The sequence below is a fragment of the Xenopus laevis genome, chromosome 7L (genome assembly GCF_017654675.1).
Source record: "Xenopus laevis strain J_2021 chromosome 7L, Xenopus_laevis_v10.1, whole genome shotgun sequence".
Classification (NCBI taxonomy): domain Eukaryota; kingdom Metazoa; phylum Chordata; class Amphibia; order Anura; family Pipidae; genus Xenopus; species Xenopus laevis.
Window position 1 is genome coordinate 99,782,758 of NC_054383.1, and position 17,400 is coordinate 99,800,157.

Consider the following 17,400-nt stretch of genomic DNA (forward strand, 5'->3'; position numbering starts at 1 on the left):
GTACTGTATCAATAATACACAGGATTATATAATACACAGTACTGCCAGAATCAACTGTTATTTTCTCTCCTTTTTGAACCAATCTTTATTTAGCTGCTAGTCTTCACAGGCTAGTTATGTTTAATCATTCTGCTTCCAGAAAGCCATTCCAGCGAAGTTAAATAATGTTCCAAGCCCTGAAGCTCGTTCTGACCTTTATTTTATCATATGTAAAAACAATATATTTTTCATTATATTTACAATATATTAGAAATAGAGAATGTCACATCATATGCACATTCAAACTAAACTGCTAATAAAGCATTTTATTTCATTTTCAGTACAGTACTGGTCTGAAACATTCAGTATTTTGTCAAATTAAGTAGATCCAGCTTCTTTTCTAGATGACTTCACAAACAAAACTGCTACAATACACTGACTGACAGCAGAGAGAACAGATATGATAGATGAGAAAACATACTGTCTGGAGCTGAAGGACTGTCAAGTCTTAATTCCATTGGGATTTCCAGTTTATTTTTTACCATCAGTGATGAGCGAATAGTTACGACTTTTCTGGCACTGCCTTCCATGGTGACGGCAAACACCACTCGCACTGGGGGCAACGCTGAGAACTAGAAAAAGTGCATTTAGTGTTAAAGTTCAAGGTTATACTCAAAAGATTGCCTCCGATTTTAAGGTTGAAAGTCCAGGACTAAAATACCTATGAGACAATTGTGAAATATTTACATATATACAAGTATGGCACCTGTTATACAGAATGCTCAGGACCTGCCATTTTCCAAATTATGGGATAATTTGGATCTCCATATTTTAAATCTACTACTATTGTTTTGCCTCGAATAAGGATTAACTATATCTTAGTTGGGATCAAGTACAAGGTACTGTTTTATTATTACAGAGAAAAAAGGAAATCATTTAAAAAAAATGGATTATTTGGATAAAATGGAGTCTAAGGGGATATGGCCTTTACATAATTTGGAGCTTTCTGAATAATGGATCCCATTATTATGAGATCAGATTTGCATTTACTTCCATTATTACCTTCATAAGCAGCTCCCAAGATGTCTATTATAGAACAATCAGATATGTATACACTTGTTTTTTTACAGGTATGGGAACTTTTATCCAAAAACCAACTGGAAATGTCCAAAATATGGCATTCCCGTTTCTCAGAGTCCCGTGTAATCAATTAAGTCTACATTTGATATATTTGTTTTATCTTCATAATAATTAGAAGGTACCTCAAATGATAAAAAAAAGCTAGCATAAATCCAAACTGAAGGAAAAACTATTTTTTTTAATAATTAGAAAACCCCAGATCCCATAGCAGTATGGGAAGAGGAAACAACAACACTACTTGCTTGGATAAGCAAATTTATACTCTTTTAGACTTTGATAAAACAGTGGTCTATAGACATAAGGCTATGCCAAAAGGTAGAAAACAACTACAAAGTATTTCTTATAAAGGAGGTGTCCACATGTAACTTAAGTATGTTAGGGGGGCCTATTTAAAACAACCTTTTAACTAGTCTTCATTTTACTCTTTGTATTATGGTTTTTTTGGGGTAGTGCTCTGTTTAATAGAAGTACATGATTTCTGGACAAGCAACCCTGTACTTAATTTGCTTTTGTCTTTGCTTTGAGATCAAAGGATGATGATCTTGATGTTTCCAAAATATGTACTGTGGTTTACAGTCAATGCAAGGATCAGCAAAAGCAGAAGACACTCAAATCAATTTATCATGGAGAACTAGTAAATAGAAAACTGCCACTGCCAAGACACACAAGGATACATCTGTCAACATATAAGCAGTGTCAAATTACAGAAGAATACAAAAATATACCACTGCCTTTTAAAGTTAAATAAAAGAATCTGACAAGTGATCAAGGAAAATGCATAATTAACACAATATGGGCGCAATGCAAACGAAATTAAATAAGAATCTGTAACAGAACAGGTAGGTTCAGATTGTTTAATGTTAACATGAATTCAATGATAGGATCAGAAAACAGAATACAACTTACATAGACCTGTGGATGTATAATGTTGGTTTTACTGATTGGACTCCCAACCTTTAAAAAAATGAAAAAATAACATAATTTTATTTAATTTGTGCTAATATATACCGCAATATTTACATTAAAATGAAAGGCCCACTAGCACTTATATATAAATAAATGTTACTCAGAGCTAGTACTGGTAATAATTATGTTTGCATCTGAAGGTGTAATATAGTTTATAAAAATAAGATAATATGTAGCTGCTAATGTTCCAGAAGCTAAAGTTACAGGTAAGAATACAATGGTTTAAGCACTGGAAGACTTAAGGCCCCCCCCTACACGGGCCGATTAAAGCTGCCGACAGACCGAGACGGCAGCTTACTGGCCAGTGTTTGGGGCCATCCGACGGACTTCCCCGATCAATATCTGGCCGAAAGTCAGCCAGATCTCAATCAGGTAAGGTAAAATCTGTCTAAAATGCGTCTATGCGGTCCCGCGATCTGACCTCCCGTATCGGATCCATTATAATCCGATAATTGGGCCCTAGGGCCCGCTTCAATGTTGGCATATCGAGGAGGGATCTGATCATTTGGCAACATCGCCAAACGCACAAATCTTTATGTCTATAGCCACCTTAAGAAAGGTCATTCATGACACACACCTACAGGATAAAACCCTTACTTAAATATTTTATTTGCAGATGCTGGACTAACTGACATAATTATCATAATAGAATACAGTTTCTTCACTTTATTGAGTTACTAGCCCTTTAAATACATGCTCTAAAAATACAGGTTTTGAAAAAACTTAAGTCTACTACAATACTTTATGTTTTATTTATGTCTATTCTGCTAATCAACCAAAAACAAGTTTTGTTTTTTTTTTTACTTAGGGACATATTTATTAACATTGGAGAAAAACATCACCGGTGATGTTGCCCATAGCAACCAATCAGCAAATATATTTGAACCTTCACCAACAGGTTGGAAAACAAAAGCAAATATCTGATTGGTTACTATGGGCGACATCACCAGCGATGTTAGTCTCCAGTCTTAAGAAACATGCCCCTTATTACATTAGAAAGAAATACCAAACTTACAGATGATGAAGACGGGTTCTTATCAGGAGCTGCATAGCGAAAAAATATTCCAACTTTGTCTACAGAAACAGGGCTAATTGGTTCCCAACCGCTAACTCGCACCTGCAGCTGGTGTATCCTTAAATCATGAGTATGCCTGAAAAGAAATATTCACACTTAAATATAACAGTGAAACAAGTAAATAACAATCCCACATTTTTTCTAATACAAGCATGGGACCTGACCAGAATGCTCGGGATCTGGGGTTTTCCGGATAATTTCATAATCTTCATACCTGAAGTCTACTAGAAAATCATGTAAACATTAATCAAATCCAATAGGCTGGTTTTGCTTCCAATAAGGATTTATTATATCTTGGTTTAGATCAAGTGCAAGGTACTGTTTTATCATTTGAGAAAAAAGGAAATACGTTTTAAAAATTTGGATTATTTGGAAAAAATGGAGTCTATGGGGCAAATTCAATAAAGCGCGAAGCGCCTAACGTTAGCGCAAATTCGCCAGCATCATGTCATTTCGTTACTTCGCCGATTTACTAACGGGCGCTGGCGTAAATTCGCTAGCAAAGTGGACCTACTCTAGCGCTACTTCGCACGCTTAAGCTAGACGAAGTTTTGCTTTGGCGAAGGGTCAATGTAACTACGCTAATTCACTAACTTACGCATTTTACTGAACGTTACCTCTTGCGCCAGACTTGCCTTCGCCACCTCAGACCAGGCGAAGTGCAATAGAGTAGATAGGGATTGCTTCAAAAACAGTTGAAATTTTTTCTAAGTCCCAAAAAACACTGGCGTTTTTTCCTTTTTTAAGGGTGATAGGCTGAAAAAGATCGTAAATTTTTTTGGGGTACCCTCCTTCCCCCCTACATTTCCGAACATATGGCACCTAAACTATACACTGGGCACATGTTTAGGGCAAAATAACAACTCTATTTTATTTTATGAAGCTTTCCCAGGCTTGTGTAGTGTAATGTATTTGCTGCTACATATACGTCAATTCAACTTTAACTTGGCGCCGTATGCAAATTAGGCATCGCTAGCGTAACTTCGCTTTGCTTGACGAAATAACGCTAGCGCAAATTCTATACCATTCGCATTTTAGTGAATTTGCGTAGCACTGGCGAAACTACGCCTGGCGAAGTGCGGCGGAGCTGTCGCTGGCGCAATTTCGGATCTTAGTGAATTTGCCCCTATGGGATATGGCCTTTCCGTAACTCGGAGCTTTCTGGATGACAGCACAATGTGATACACAGTTGTTCAGCATCAACTGAGTAATGTCCCCAACACCATAAGCACCTGCTTTTATCACTCACCTACTGATATTATTAAAGGGGTGGTTCACCTTTAAAGGGGTTGTTCAACTTCCAAATACTTTTTTCAGTTCAGTTGTTTTCAGATTGTTCCACAGAAATAAAGACTTTTTTCAATTACTTTCCATTATTTTTTACTGTTTTTCCAAAATCTAAGTTTAAAGTTGAATGTTCGTGTCTCTGGTGTTTGAGTCTGGCAGCTCAGTAATTCAGGTGCAGACTGACTCTAAACTGTCACGATTTTGCAACATTGAGTTGATACATTTCTCAGCAGCATCTCTGGAGTATTAGCAAATATTGTATCAATTATAACAGCTGCCTGTAATGAAATCCAGAGATTCTGCACAGCAGGGACAAAGAACAATTTACAGGGTCGGTGACCCCCCCCCCGAGAGCTGCTTTAGAAGGTGAAAAATGACACTTTACACTTAAATTTTTTAATATTAGAAAAACTGTCACACATGGAAAAAGTCATTATTTCTGGTGATCTATCTGAAAACAACTAGTTGTTTGAAGGTGAACAACCCCTTTAAGTACATTTTTAGTATGTTATAGAATGGTCAATTGTAAGCAACTTTTCATTTGGTCTACATTATTTATTTTCAATAGTACTTTAATTATTTGCCTTCTTTTTCTGACCCTTTACTGCTTTCAAATGGGGGGGGGGTCACTGACCTCATCTAAAAAACAACTGCTCTTTAAAGGAGAAGGAAAGGTTAAAACTAAGTAAGCCTTATCAGAAAGGTCTATCTAAATATAATAGTAAACCCCCAAAGTAATGTTGCTCTGAAGTCCCCTGTCAAAAGAAACACTGCATTTCTTTCCTTCTATTGTGTACACATGGGCTTCTGTATCAGACTTCCTGCCTTCAGCTTAAACCTCATTGCCCTGGGCAAGAGCATGCTCAGTTTGCTCCTCTTCCCTCCCCCCCCTCCCTTCTCTACTGTAATCTGAGTACAGAGCAGGGAGAAACTCATGCAGGAAGTGATGTCACACCACTTTAATACTGCAGCTCCTATCCTAAACAAACAGAGAGTTTCTAGAGCTTTTTACTCAGGTATGGTAAAACATTCTACAGAATAAATATAGCATTCTAGCTTGCACTATTGCAGTTAATCTATTGGCAATAAAATGCCTCCATAGCTTTCCTTCTCCTTTAAGGCTACACATTTATTGTTATTGCTACTTTTCATTACTTTCTATTCAGGTAACCTCTCCTATTCATATTCCAGTCTCTTATTCAAATCAGTGCTAGGGTAATTTGGACCCTAGCAATCAGATTGCTGAAACTGCAAACTGAAGAGCTGCTGAATAAAAAAGCTTAATAGCTTAAAAATCACAAACACCAATTGCATATTGTCTCAGAATATCACTCTCCACATCATTAAAGTTAACTCAAAGGTGAACAACCCCTTGAAGTCACCCACCCACTTAAGAATGTAATTTCTTTGCCTGGTACGAGATGTCTGGCAATATGACGTATCTTCTCTTACTTCATTGAAGTGCATACAGGTGGTAGTCAGCACAAAGCGAACGGAATCTTGCCTAACAAGGTGCACATTCACCCGTGGACACTTTCCACCGGCTTTATCCAAAATGCGATGTTTTAGAACAGCACCATAAATTTCTTGCTTAAAAAGCCTTTATTCAGCACTTAGGGCATTACAGCAACGTTTCAGGCCACGAGGCCTTTTATCAAGATGTTCTAAAACTTCGAATTGTATCTTACTTCACTGTGAGTATCTACCACCGTATATTTATTACATATAAACTGAATGAATTTTTAGTGCCGAACAGTACACTAGTAAAACTAGTGACGTTTGTTGTGTACATGATAGCTCTAAAAAAAACATCCAGTTCTATGGAAATCTGCCAAACTGAAGTTATTTTCCTCTGCTGATTTGTAATTACCTGTGCCTGAGTTTTTCTCTGGTTTCAAATTCAAAAGGTATCTCTTGTCCAGGGAGCACTTCTATCCATTGGCTCACATTGTGTGTATCATCAATAAAATTTTTGTCTCCTTCTGGAACTACTTCAGGGCTTCCACTATGAGACAATGCCGCACTGGAAAAATATCAAGGCATGAAAATCATACTAAAACCTAAAATTCACATAGAATGGTTTGCCTGAAACATGTCAGTATTATTTAGAATTATGTCTGTGTGGTTTATTCTCCAAGTACAGTCTTCTCCCACACTTCAAAACACAAAGGTAGATTAATTGGCTCCTGATAAAATTGACCACAGTGTATTTTGTGAATGTCAATAAAATGTGCTTTTCATAAGTCAGCATTGGATTCTTACCGGGTAGGAGTTGTAGTTAAAGTAGCAAACCACAGGGTGCAGCCTGTGTGATTTAGAAGTGCAAATGGCACAAATGGTTGCCTGCGTTTTGGTGTCTTTACCTCTGCTGCAATGGAAATAGAAAACTATAAATTACTGAGAATATAGTTAATGACTGTTCTGACGACAGAATTACGTTTGTAAAAACACTGCATGCATAGTAGTTTGAAAGGAAAGCATCAAAGAGAAAACAGGTAGTTCCTTTTTCAACTAGAACCTTTGTGGGACTAGAACACATAAAGTTAGCCACCCCAAATCGCCAGCGGAATGGCACTCGCGGCACATCGTTTTCCGAAGTCACCCGAAGTCTCACGAGGACAATCTCCCTAAACTGCCTTCCCCTACCTTCCCACCGGCTATAATGAAGAATTGCCAGCAGGATGGGACTTGCGGCACTTCGTTTTATAAAGTTGCCTGAAGTGTCCTCGTGAGGCGAGTGCCATCCCGCTGGCAATTTTTCATTATAGCCGATGGGAAAGTAGGGGAAGGCAGTTCGGGGAGACTTTCACCCCGAAGAAGAGGCGATTTGTCTGCCCAAATCTGCCCGTGTGCCCTTACCCTAATACACTAAAACTTGCTCTGTTAAAATCTATCCAGTAACTATTTTTGTGGGGAGTCCTTTCCTTCTTTTAATTCTACCAAACAGCTTTTTGGCTCCAAAAGGAGATCATTCCTGTTGTTCTCTTCACAGTGGGTAGAACTATAGGTAAATATATCCTTATTCTTCCTTTGCTACTTTCTATGAAAAACAACCCAGTAAAGGTGCTTCATTGCACAAATTCACATCTGATACCTTTCTTTCTCTGCCAACATTCACCTCTTATTTCTCAATTTCCATTTATCTTCTAGAATGAAAGCTCTACTAAGCGGGTCTTCACCTCTTGTGAGGATTCTATGTAGGGCTTAGAGAAAATGTGCAAAGATAAAGAAGAAAGTGGCTTTGTTGTTATTTTTGGTTTAGATGCCCTGCATTCTATGGAAGCACATAGAATAGTGTCTTCAAAAACACTACCTAAATGGGCATTATGGTGTTATATTGAATCCCCTTACATTTTGAACACTACTCGCAAATTTAACAGAAAAAATTTCTCCGATAGTTGCCTTTCAAAGTTATTTGTTTAGCTGCATATAAAACCCAAACTGTACCTCTAGCATAGACCTGATGTTCTAGGTTAGTCAGACTGGCTGTGCTTCTAGTTCTAAGGTAGGCTAAAGGACGGCCTGGCAGACAGGAAAGATGATGTTAGCAAGTGAGAAACAGGAGGCACAGAAGATATACAGAGGTTAACAAGCGGAAGCAGAAACATGCAAATGTGAAAAACTCACCCATTCCATACAATGCCAAGAAATGACAAAAAAATAAAGAAAATTCCAAGCTCAACAAATTTGTGTATATTCTAAAGATGCTGTTGATGCAAATATCTTGCCACTAATTTTACACTTTTAGACATATAGAACTTAACGCAAATGATGATGCTTAGTCAAGATAAAAATGGAGTAACAGCACTTTTGACTGATGCTCAAAAAAAAAACATACTTGATATATACGGTCAGTGCATTTTTGCATGGTTCAAAATATTATATTGCAACATGTTGTGAATTGTAAGAAAGGTAATTATGCTGCCACTCTATCCAGACGATATATACAAGATCTATCAAGAATAACTTTGTTGCAGAGTATTGTCTAGCTGTAGATTTTTTAAATGAAGGTTATTTTTTACTGATGCAACAATACTGTGCTTACTTGGTCCAAGGCAAGGAGGATCGACAGAAGAGCCCATCCACTCCTCAGAAGCATCAATTTCACATTCCTTTTCTTGCTTACAGTAATCAGCCAACCATGCCTCCTTTGTATTTACATACTGATCTACAAGAAAAAAGAAACAAGCACATTGAATTAGTATAAAACCTACATATACATAATGTTTTTAGCTTTAGCAAAGTGTTTTTAAATCACATTTCAAATGTAATATCTAATTACATTACAACCTCAATTTTACATCCCCTGATTTCAAGTTTTACATTGTTGTTTTCTGGTCCCACCTATATATTATGCATAATACATTTCCCTGATTTTACATTATCCTGGATTTTTACACCATTTTTTTCTGTTCCCCTGAAAGACTTAGGTTTAGGTTTGTCACTGTAGGTTATATTTAAAACAGCTAAACCACTATAAAGACTTTTTCTTACCTATTAAAACAGAGGTTATATTGATGTTCAGAAGTTGTTTGGCTTTCATTTCCAATTTCAAGCGAGAGGGGTGCAGTCGACTTGCTTCTTGCTGTTGCCAGGATAATGAGCATGGCCATGGCTCAATAAATGGCTCCCAACCTAGGTAATCCACAACCCCTTGCAGTCATTATTTATTACAGCACAATAAATGGTACAGTAACAAGAAATAATTACAAAAGTACTGAGGGCCCTGATCAATCCTAACAATCTACTTAGGTCTGGTAGATGTGAACTCAGGGAATATTTTTACAGTACTGGACACTCATAATGAAGGTCTGAGAAAATAGGGAATAATATGTGTTTTGTAGCTCACTTTGGAAGTTGGGGAAATATTAAGAAGGTCTATGCGGCTTTCTGTTATTTTGAATGAAACACTAAAAATAAGTGGTTTTCAGTCATCTTGGAGAATAATCAAGCAAGCACAAACAAAAAACACAACACAAAAAAAAAGGATTCCTATGTGGCTTTTCCTTATTATGGAGGCTGGAAATACCTAGTAAGGCCTGGGAAATATAAGGTGATAAAGTGTGTTTTCAGTGATTTTGCACTGAATGAGGATGAGTATTGTTCAATATGGCCCAGCAAATAGGTTTTTCAGCATTTTTAGAGTTTTGCTAATAAACAGCGCACCATTTAAAGGTAAGGATAACAGGGATTAATAGTAGATGTTAAATGGGTTGAAGATTAAGGAATAAGTATAAAAGTCTGGCAAAACCAAGATCAATAATTGGGGTTATATATTGGTTGGGTAATCATCAGGAAGGCCCGAGAAAGCAGTGATTGAAAGTCAGTTTACTGTGAATTTGGAAAGACAAGGGAGAGATTACCTCGGGTTTTGTGCTATATTGGAAGCAGTAAAAAATAGTAGCTGACATCTACAAATGTTTAACAGTGAGAAGTAAAATCTATTGTCGATAAATTACTTACCTGACAGTTCTCGGTTGTAATAATCTCCAAATAGTATGAATTCAGCAAAACCCTTGGGATTAGATACCAAATGCTGAAAATAGCCCAAACCTTAAAAGCAATACAACATTTTATACTTAATAAATCAAACAAAATGATTATACATAGAGTTATGCATACAATTTAGTTTGTAACCATACTGCAGTCTGTGACATTCAAGACCCAAAATGTTAGCATCCCAAGGTAACGATTCATCACATCTTGGCCTTGAGTTTAGATCCTCATTAACTACTTTGCAGCACATATGAATATACAGTCATAAGAAAAAGTTTAGGAATCCCTCTTAATTCTTTGGAGTTTTGTTTATCATTGGCTGAGGTTTCAAAGTAGCAACTTCCTTTTTATATATAACATGCCTTATGGAAACAGTAGCATTTCAGCAGTGACATAAAGTTTATTGGATTAACAGAAAATATGCAATATGCATCATAACAAAATTAGACAGGTGCATAAATTTGGGCACCCCAAAAAGATATTACATCGATACTTAGTTAAGCCTCCTTTTGCAAATGTAACAGCCTTTAGACACCTCCTATAGCATTTGATGAGAGTCTGGATTCTGGATTTTCCAGTTCAGTTAAATTTGATGGCTGCCGAGCATGGACAGCCTGCTTCAAATCATTCCATAGATTTCCGATAATATTCAAGTTGGGGGACTGTGACGGTTATTCCAGAATATCGTACTTCTCCCTCTGCATAAATGCCTTTGTAGATTTCCAAGTGTATTTAGGGTCATTGTCTTGTTGGAATATCCAACCCCAGTGTAATTTCAACTTTGTGACTGATGCTTGAACATTATCCTGAAGAATTTGTTGACTTTAACAAGGGCCCCAGTCCCTGAACTAGCCACACCGTCCCACAGCATGATGGAACCTCCACCAAATTTAACAGTAGGTAGCAGGTGTTTTTCTTCTTCCGCCATGCAAAAAGATTTTTGTTATGACCAAATAACTCAAATTTTTGTCTCATCAGTCCAAAGCACTTAGTTCAAAAATGACTGTGGCTTGTCTAAATGAGCTTTTGCATACAACAAGCAACTCTGTTTGTGGCGTGAGTGCAGAAAGGACTTCTTTCTCATTACCCTGCCATACAGATGTGCTGCGCTGAATTGTAGAACAATGTACAGATACACCATCTGCAGCAAGATGTTCTTGCAGGTCTTTGGAGGTGATCTTTGGGTTGTCTGTAACCATTCTCACAATCCTCACCATATGCCACTCCTGTATTTTTCTTGGCCTGCCAGACCTGGGTTTTACAGCAACTGTGCCTGTGGCCTTCCATTTCCTGATTACATTCCTTACAGTTTTTTTTTTCCATTTTGTAGCCTTCCCCTAAACCATGATACTGAACAATCTTTGTTTTCAGATCTTTTGAGAGATCCAATGCTGTCACTCTTCAGAGGTGAGACAAACAGAAGCACAACTTACAAGTGGCCACCTTAAATACCATTTCTCGTGATTGGACACACCTGCCTATGAAGTTCAAGGCTTAACGAGCTAATCCAACCAATTTGGTGTTGCCAGTAATCAGTATTGAGCAGTTAGTTATATGCATTCAAATTAGCAAAATTACAAGGGTACCCAAATTTTTGCACAGCCAGTTTTTGATTTAATTTCATACAACTGAATACTACTTCACTAAAAATCTTTGTTCTGAAAACACCCCAGTACTCCCAGGATGTTCCTGGGAAATGAAAGACATACCACTGTTATCTTTTGGTTCCCAAACCTTTTCACATGACTGTATATTGATATTAATACAGTTGGTCTGGCCACACTGTTGCCAAATGAGTGAATGGTATTCACTTTTAACAATCTGTAGAAGATAGAAGTTGTATTCAAGAAGATACCACTAATTTGGCAATTTTCATGGACAAGGTGCCATCACAGACAAATAACATGGCCAATACACCTGTAATTAGAATTTAGGCGTATTTATCAGCAGCAAGTTTTAACCATATCAAGGTGCTATTAAATGATCATGTGGGTGTTACGGTGCTTCTTGTCTTGCTTAGAAAACAAGCAGTCAGTAGGATAATTATCAGCAACTTTTCAATTGCCCTTCATTTTTCCTTTTTTATAGTTTTTGAACTATTTTCCTTCTTCTTCTGATTGTTTCCAACTTTCAAATGGGGGTCACTGACCCCATCTAAAAGCAAATCCTCTGTAAGGCTACAAATTTATAGTTATTGCTACTTTTTATTACTCATCTTTCTATTCAGGAGCTCTCCTATTCATATTCCAGTCTCTTATTGAAATTGGTGGATGGTTGCTAGGGGAATTCGAACCCTAGCAACCGGATTGCTGAAATTGCAAACTGGAGAGCTGCTGAATAAAAAGCTAAATCACTCAAAAACCACAAATAATAGAAAATTAATACTACCTGCAAATTATCTCAGAATATAACTCTCTACATCATACTAAAAGTTCATTTAAAGGTGAACAAACCCTTTAAGGTGGTGCACGTCCTTCAATGGCCACTGTCATCACAAGCAGGAACGTTAGAACAGCATCAATTGTTATTCTTATTTAAAAAGCCTCAAACTTGATTAAATGCCACATGGCTAGAAATGTTGTATTGCCCTAAGCACTAATAAAGGCTTTTAAAATAAGAATAACACTTGGTGCAGTTCTAACGTTCCTGCTTCTTGTTTTGTTGTCAGTTTTTTCTAAAGTCAATATCAGGTATTATATTTTTCTATACCTGGAATGATAAATTGGGGACAGTAATCAAAAGACCAGTATACTCACGTGAAAAGGTGAGCTCTGTTAATGGCACATCACAGTCCATGCAGTCATCAATAAAGCAGATGCAAACACTTTCTGCCTTAAGTTCTACTCCAGAGATCCACTGAAGTGCTCCAGCTCCATTACTCCTGTTACTAGTGGAAGGCTTCAAAGGCTCAGCATTCTTAAACAACCAAGTTGCAGCTTTGTTAAGCTGACCTTAAAAAGAAAGGATGTAAAAGTTACTTGATATTTTTAATTGTGTCAGTTTTTACTTTTAGGGTCAGACCATTACTAGGATCAACATCAGCAGACTGAAAGGGTATGTGTTTCTTATTAAACGTAAGGTTCTGCCAGTGTAATCAATTATAATGAAGTGATTGTCAGGGTTATATCATTGTCATTGCTGCCTAAAGATGGACATCATGTACTGTTAACTTTTGATATAGTTGCCCAATCATCATAGCCAATATCTATGGATGGTGATTGGATTGACAACTGGGTATGTTTCAAAATGTCTGGCTGTGCTGACCATTTGTACTGTTGGCAAAAAAAGAGCAGAACAATGGACACACGGCCACGATGTATATAGTCCCTCTTTCGTCATCTCCCCTTTGGGCCAGCTACTGTGTCTAGTGGATCCATGGAGGCCACAGAATGCAAAAAATAGCACATGTATGAAACGTTTTGGCTGGATATGCTTTCTTCAGGTCTTGATGAATGTCGGTAAAAGTACAATCTGAATTACCTTGAGAAGCCAAGAGAGCTTTTCGACAATCATCCAAAGAAAATCCTAGCTCTTGTAGCTTATCTAGATGAATTTCTGAAACAAACAAAAAAAATAATACTGTTGACAAAACATCCTTTTTGAAGTAAAATTAACAAAAACACCAAATGACAAACTGAAACAAACTAGTGCTTCCTTGGGGTTCTCATTCTTGGACAGCAAAGGGGTACAATACATCTTCTACATATATTTGTATAACCATGGCTTGATTGCATCATTATCCACAAGAGCAGGGCCATTCAGAGCACTTAAAAAAACAGGTGGCAAATGGCAGCAAAGTATCAAACTGATGTAAAAAGCACTGCGTATCTTGACAGCGCTATATAAATAAATGATGATGATGATAAAATGGTTGCTGGTTTCAGCGTATCTTTTCAAGTAGGATACTGTTGTAAATTCCAAGGAGTCTGTGTCACACTCCCAAAGTTATCAAAATATATTATGCAGAGGGATGAACAGCTTCTAGGCAGTATTTTCAAACTGTGTTCTTTTTATTAGCAGTGTTTTATTAGTAGTGTTTACGCTGCTAATAAAAAGAACACTTGCAGTTTGAAAATACTGCCTAGAAGCTGTTTATTACTCTGCATAATATATCTCAAACTTATAACCATTATAGTTATATACAATCATCAAATGCATAGCATGGCAAGTAGCAGCTGAAATATATAAATAAGAACTACATCATAATCATTTCTGGTGACATGAAGACTATTCCACTATCCAGCCTATTCAGGTAATGACAACAATAGAGTTACAGGTTCTGTATTAATCTCCACTTACTCAGAAGAGGATCCATTGAACGTCTTTGAGTATCTCTACTTCCCAGAGCAGGGCTTTCGTTTTCTTTCAGTGAGCTGGGTGAATTGCTTGCGACTGGCTCCACATCTTGCACTGCAGATTCAGGACCACTGGCACTAGCCTGCTTAGGAATCGATTTTGCAATAGCCAAAAACAATTGGACATCGTTGTATGAGAGTCTGATATCCAGTGCAGGTAGCTGGATCTAAAGTTAAAAAGCATAACAAACACTATTTTTGTTTTCCATACACACAAATGTTTTTTCTCGCAGCTACAATGACAACCTCTGTAGCACATTATGGGGATATTCAATGGAAATATTTGAATGTAAATATAAAAATATTTAAAAAACACTTTCCATAGAGGTGAAAAGAACATATGCTGCAACAAAATTACATTTATACAGTATGTTCATATGGTACAGAAGAAAGTTCATTGTAGAAACATCCAGCTATTGCCAAAACAGAACTAACGGCATTCATAAGCTACTGAGGTATGCTGGAAGTTGCCATTCATAACTAGTCATTAATGATGAGCAGATTTAGGATGTTTTGCATAAAAGTTTCTAAAATGCATTGGAGTCAAAGGGAAGGCAAAATGATATTGCAGATAAGGAGTTTTTAGTTCTGTAATAGCCAACTTTGACCTACATTGTTATAAGAAGCTCATTTCAGCTGTGCTACAACAATTCCTACACTATCGAGATTTGTTCAGCTAAAAGGGGTTGTTCAGCTTTGAGTTAACTTTTAGTATGATGCAGAGAGTGATATTCTGAGACAATTTGCAATTGGGTTTTATTTTTTATTATTTGTGGTTTTTGAGTTATTTAGCTATTTATTCAGCAGCTCTCCACTTTGCAATTTCAGCAATTCAGTTGCTACTTTCCAAATTACCCTATGAACCATGCATTGATTTGACTAAGAGACTGGAATATGAATAGGAGAGGCCCTGAATAGAAAGATGCGTAATAAAATGTAGCAATAACTATAAATTTATAGCCTTACAGAACATTTGTTTTAGAGGGGTCACTGACTCCCATTTGAAAGCTGCAAATGTTGAGAAGTTGCTTACAATTAGCCATTCTATAACTTACTAAATGTTAACTTTAATGAAATACCCCTTTAATGACCTCTGCTGGGAGCTTTTTTCTGCAAAAACAAACTCATGGCAAAATTCTAGTGCAGACTAGAGGATTATTAAACCATGAATTCTCAAGCAAAACTGTACTGTAGAACAACCATACCTATGTTTTAAAGTAAATCAAAGCTCCTAAGACAGATTTACCTCAAGTATTGGTGGAAAGTCTTCAGTGTTGAACGCATCCATGAGGCCAGAACTATTCTGATAGGCTGAATTTCCCACCAGGTCTATCTGAATATGAACAGGATCAATGATGGACAAAGCGGTGTCTAGTTCATTACCCAAGCGGCACGAAAATACCTGTGATGTTAAAATACAAATAATAAATATCACAGCAAAGGTTTGCTAGCACTTTAAATTAAAATGCTGGAACCTGTTTGTTTGGTAATGGTCCAAGTATTTTGTTGATTAGTAAATGCACTCCCATCCACTCCTTTTTACAAGGTAAAAATGCATACATTCAAGTTTCTGTGCAGAAATCAACTATGGGGCAGATTTATTAAGGGTCGAATTGAAAATTCGAATTTTCCAATTTTTTTATGGTCAAAACTGTCAAATTCGACTAGGGAATTATCCAAACTCGATTCGAGTTTTTTTTTAAAAAATTTTTTTAATTCAAATTAGATTTTCGAGATTTATCATACTCTGGCTCTTCAAGAATTCAAATTTGACTATTAGCCACCTAAAACCTGCCAAATTGCTGTATAAGCCAATGGGAGGGGTCCAGTGAGCAATTCAGAGATGTTTGCAGCCTTCCTGACAAAAGTTTTTTTTTTAGAGAAAAAACTTGAATACTCGTCCGAGTTTATGATATTGATTTTTTATAATAAATAATCGAATATTTGAATAAAATCTAATTCATGTGAGTTAAAAAAAAACTCACATGAATTAGAAATTTGAATATTGATAAATGTGCCTCTATACAGGTAGGTCCATAAATCTTTGGACAACTTTTTTCTAATTTTGTTCAATCCCAGAAATGAAATGTTTGTGTTGAAAAAGGGCTTTAATTCCTCACATTTTTATGCAATCTTTTTGTTCAACCCAATTGAATTAAAGCTGAAAGTCTGCAGTTCAACTGTTTTATTTAAAATTCATTGTGGTAATGTACAGAACCAAAATTAGAAAAAGTTGTCTCTGACCAAAGATTTATGAACCTTACTTTATGTCTGCAGACAGGCTGAAACGGTTCCTGTCACTCCACTTATGGGGTGGATGTGGACACTAGAAATTCTCGACCAGCACCAGACCCCGTCCGCAGTTCCACTTTTCCACATCTGTGTATTTTGTGTGGGTGTTGGCCTGAGCCTGGCCGGACCACGCATCACTAGTGGGCACATCGATTTTCCTGCGCCTGCAGTCACAGATCATCATCCCTGTGTGCCACTAGCCTAAGCATGATTTTCATCTTTAGAAGTGCAGGACTTTCCTTTTAAATGCGATTCATTATTTCTTCATCCTAAAAATAAATGAAGATGCTCACCTCAATTCCAAACAAACTGCCAGAAAAAGGCCGATCGGCAAGCTTGGGCTTGTAAGTGAGAACAGTGGTCCCTTTGAGAATAATGGCATTAGTGTCACAGCTAGACATATCTTCAACCACCACAAACTCCGTTCCTAAATAAACAAACAAACAATGGTCTGTCATATGTGGAGCACTGCAATGATTTTTAATTCACAGACAGTTACTACATATTATATGCAGGGCACGCACAGTTCTGCTGGCTGTCCCACAGGATGATTGGACAGAAGGTCAATGTGCAGATTCCTGCAGTTCTAAGCTGCCCAAAAACATGATACATACAATAAATTGTAGTAAATTGGTGGCCCAATTTCATGTGTTTCAAGGCAACATTAGTGCAAATCACACCCGACGTTAAACAGGTAACAGCATACATGTTATTAAAATATATATATAAAAACCATTAGCCAAGTGGATATTCTACAAGGGGCCATGTGTAGTTTGTCTACCTTTCTGCTGCTTCACTTCTGCCAATCCA

At 37.0% G+C, this 17,400-nt stretch overlaps 1 protein-coding gene across 2 annotated transcripts in view; it reads right to left on the minus strand.

The window, feature by feature from the left end:
- Nucleotides 1–17,400, minus strand: part of vps13d.L (vacuolar protein sorting 13 homolog D L homeolog) — a 148,841-nt gene that overhangs the window by 83,872 nt on the left and 47,569 nt on the right. The window contains exons 32-45 of one of the 2 annotated variants that reach the window (XM_018226092.2): nucleotides 16,884–17,017; nucleotides 15,545–15,700; nucleotides 14,243–14,465; nucleotides 13,424–13,498; nucleotides 12,700–12,894; nucleotides 9,911–10,000; nucleotides 8,942–9,082; nucleotides 8,493–8,615; nucleotides 7,895–7,969; nucleotides 6,710–6,815; nucleotides 6,318–6,470; nucleotides 3,101–3,236; nucleotides 2,026–2,073; nucleotides 461–611 (exon numbers count right to left, since the gene is read on the minus strand). In XM_018226092.2, coding sequence (XP_018081581.1) covers nucleotides 461–611; nucleotides 2,026–2,073; nucleotides 3,101–3,236; nucleotides 6,318–6,470; nucleotides 6,710–6,815; nucleotides 7,895–7,969; nucleotides 8,493–8,615; nucleotides 8,942–9,082; nucleotides 9,911–10,000; nucleotides 12,700–12,894; nucleotides 13,424–13,498; nucleotides 14,243–14,465; nucleotides 15,545–15,700; nucleotides 16,884–17,017 — 1,806 coding nt within the window. The remainder of the gene's footprint in view (nucleotides 1–460; nucleotides 612–2,025; nucleotides 2,074–3,100; nucleotides 3,237–6,317; nucleotides 6,471–6,709; nucleotides 6,816–7,894; nucleotides 7,970–8,492; nucleotides 8,616–8,941; nucleotides 9,083–9,910; nucleotides 10,001–12,699; nucleotides 12,895–13,423; nucleotides 13,499–14,242; nucleotides 14,466–15,544; nucleotides 15,701–16,883; nucleotides 17,018–17,400) is intronic. The other variant, XM_018226093.2, reaches the window with a different exon arrangement.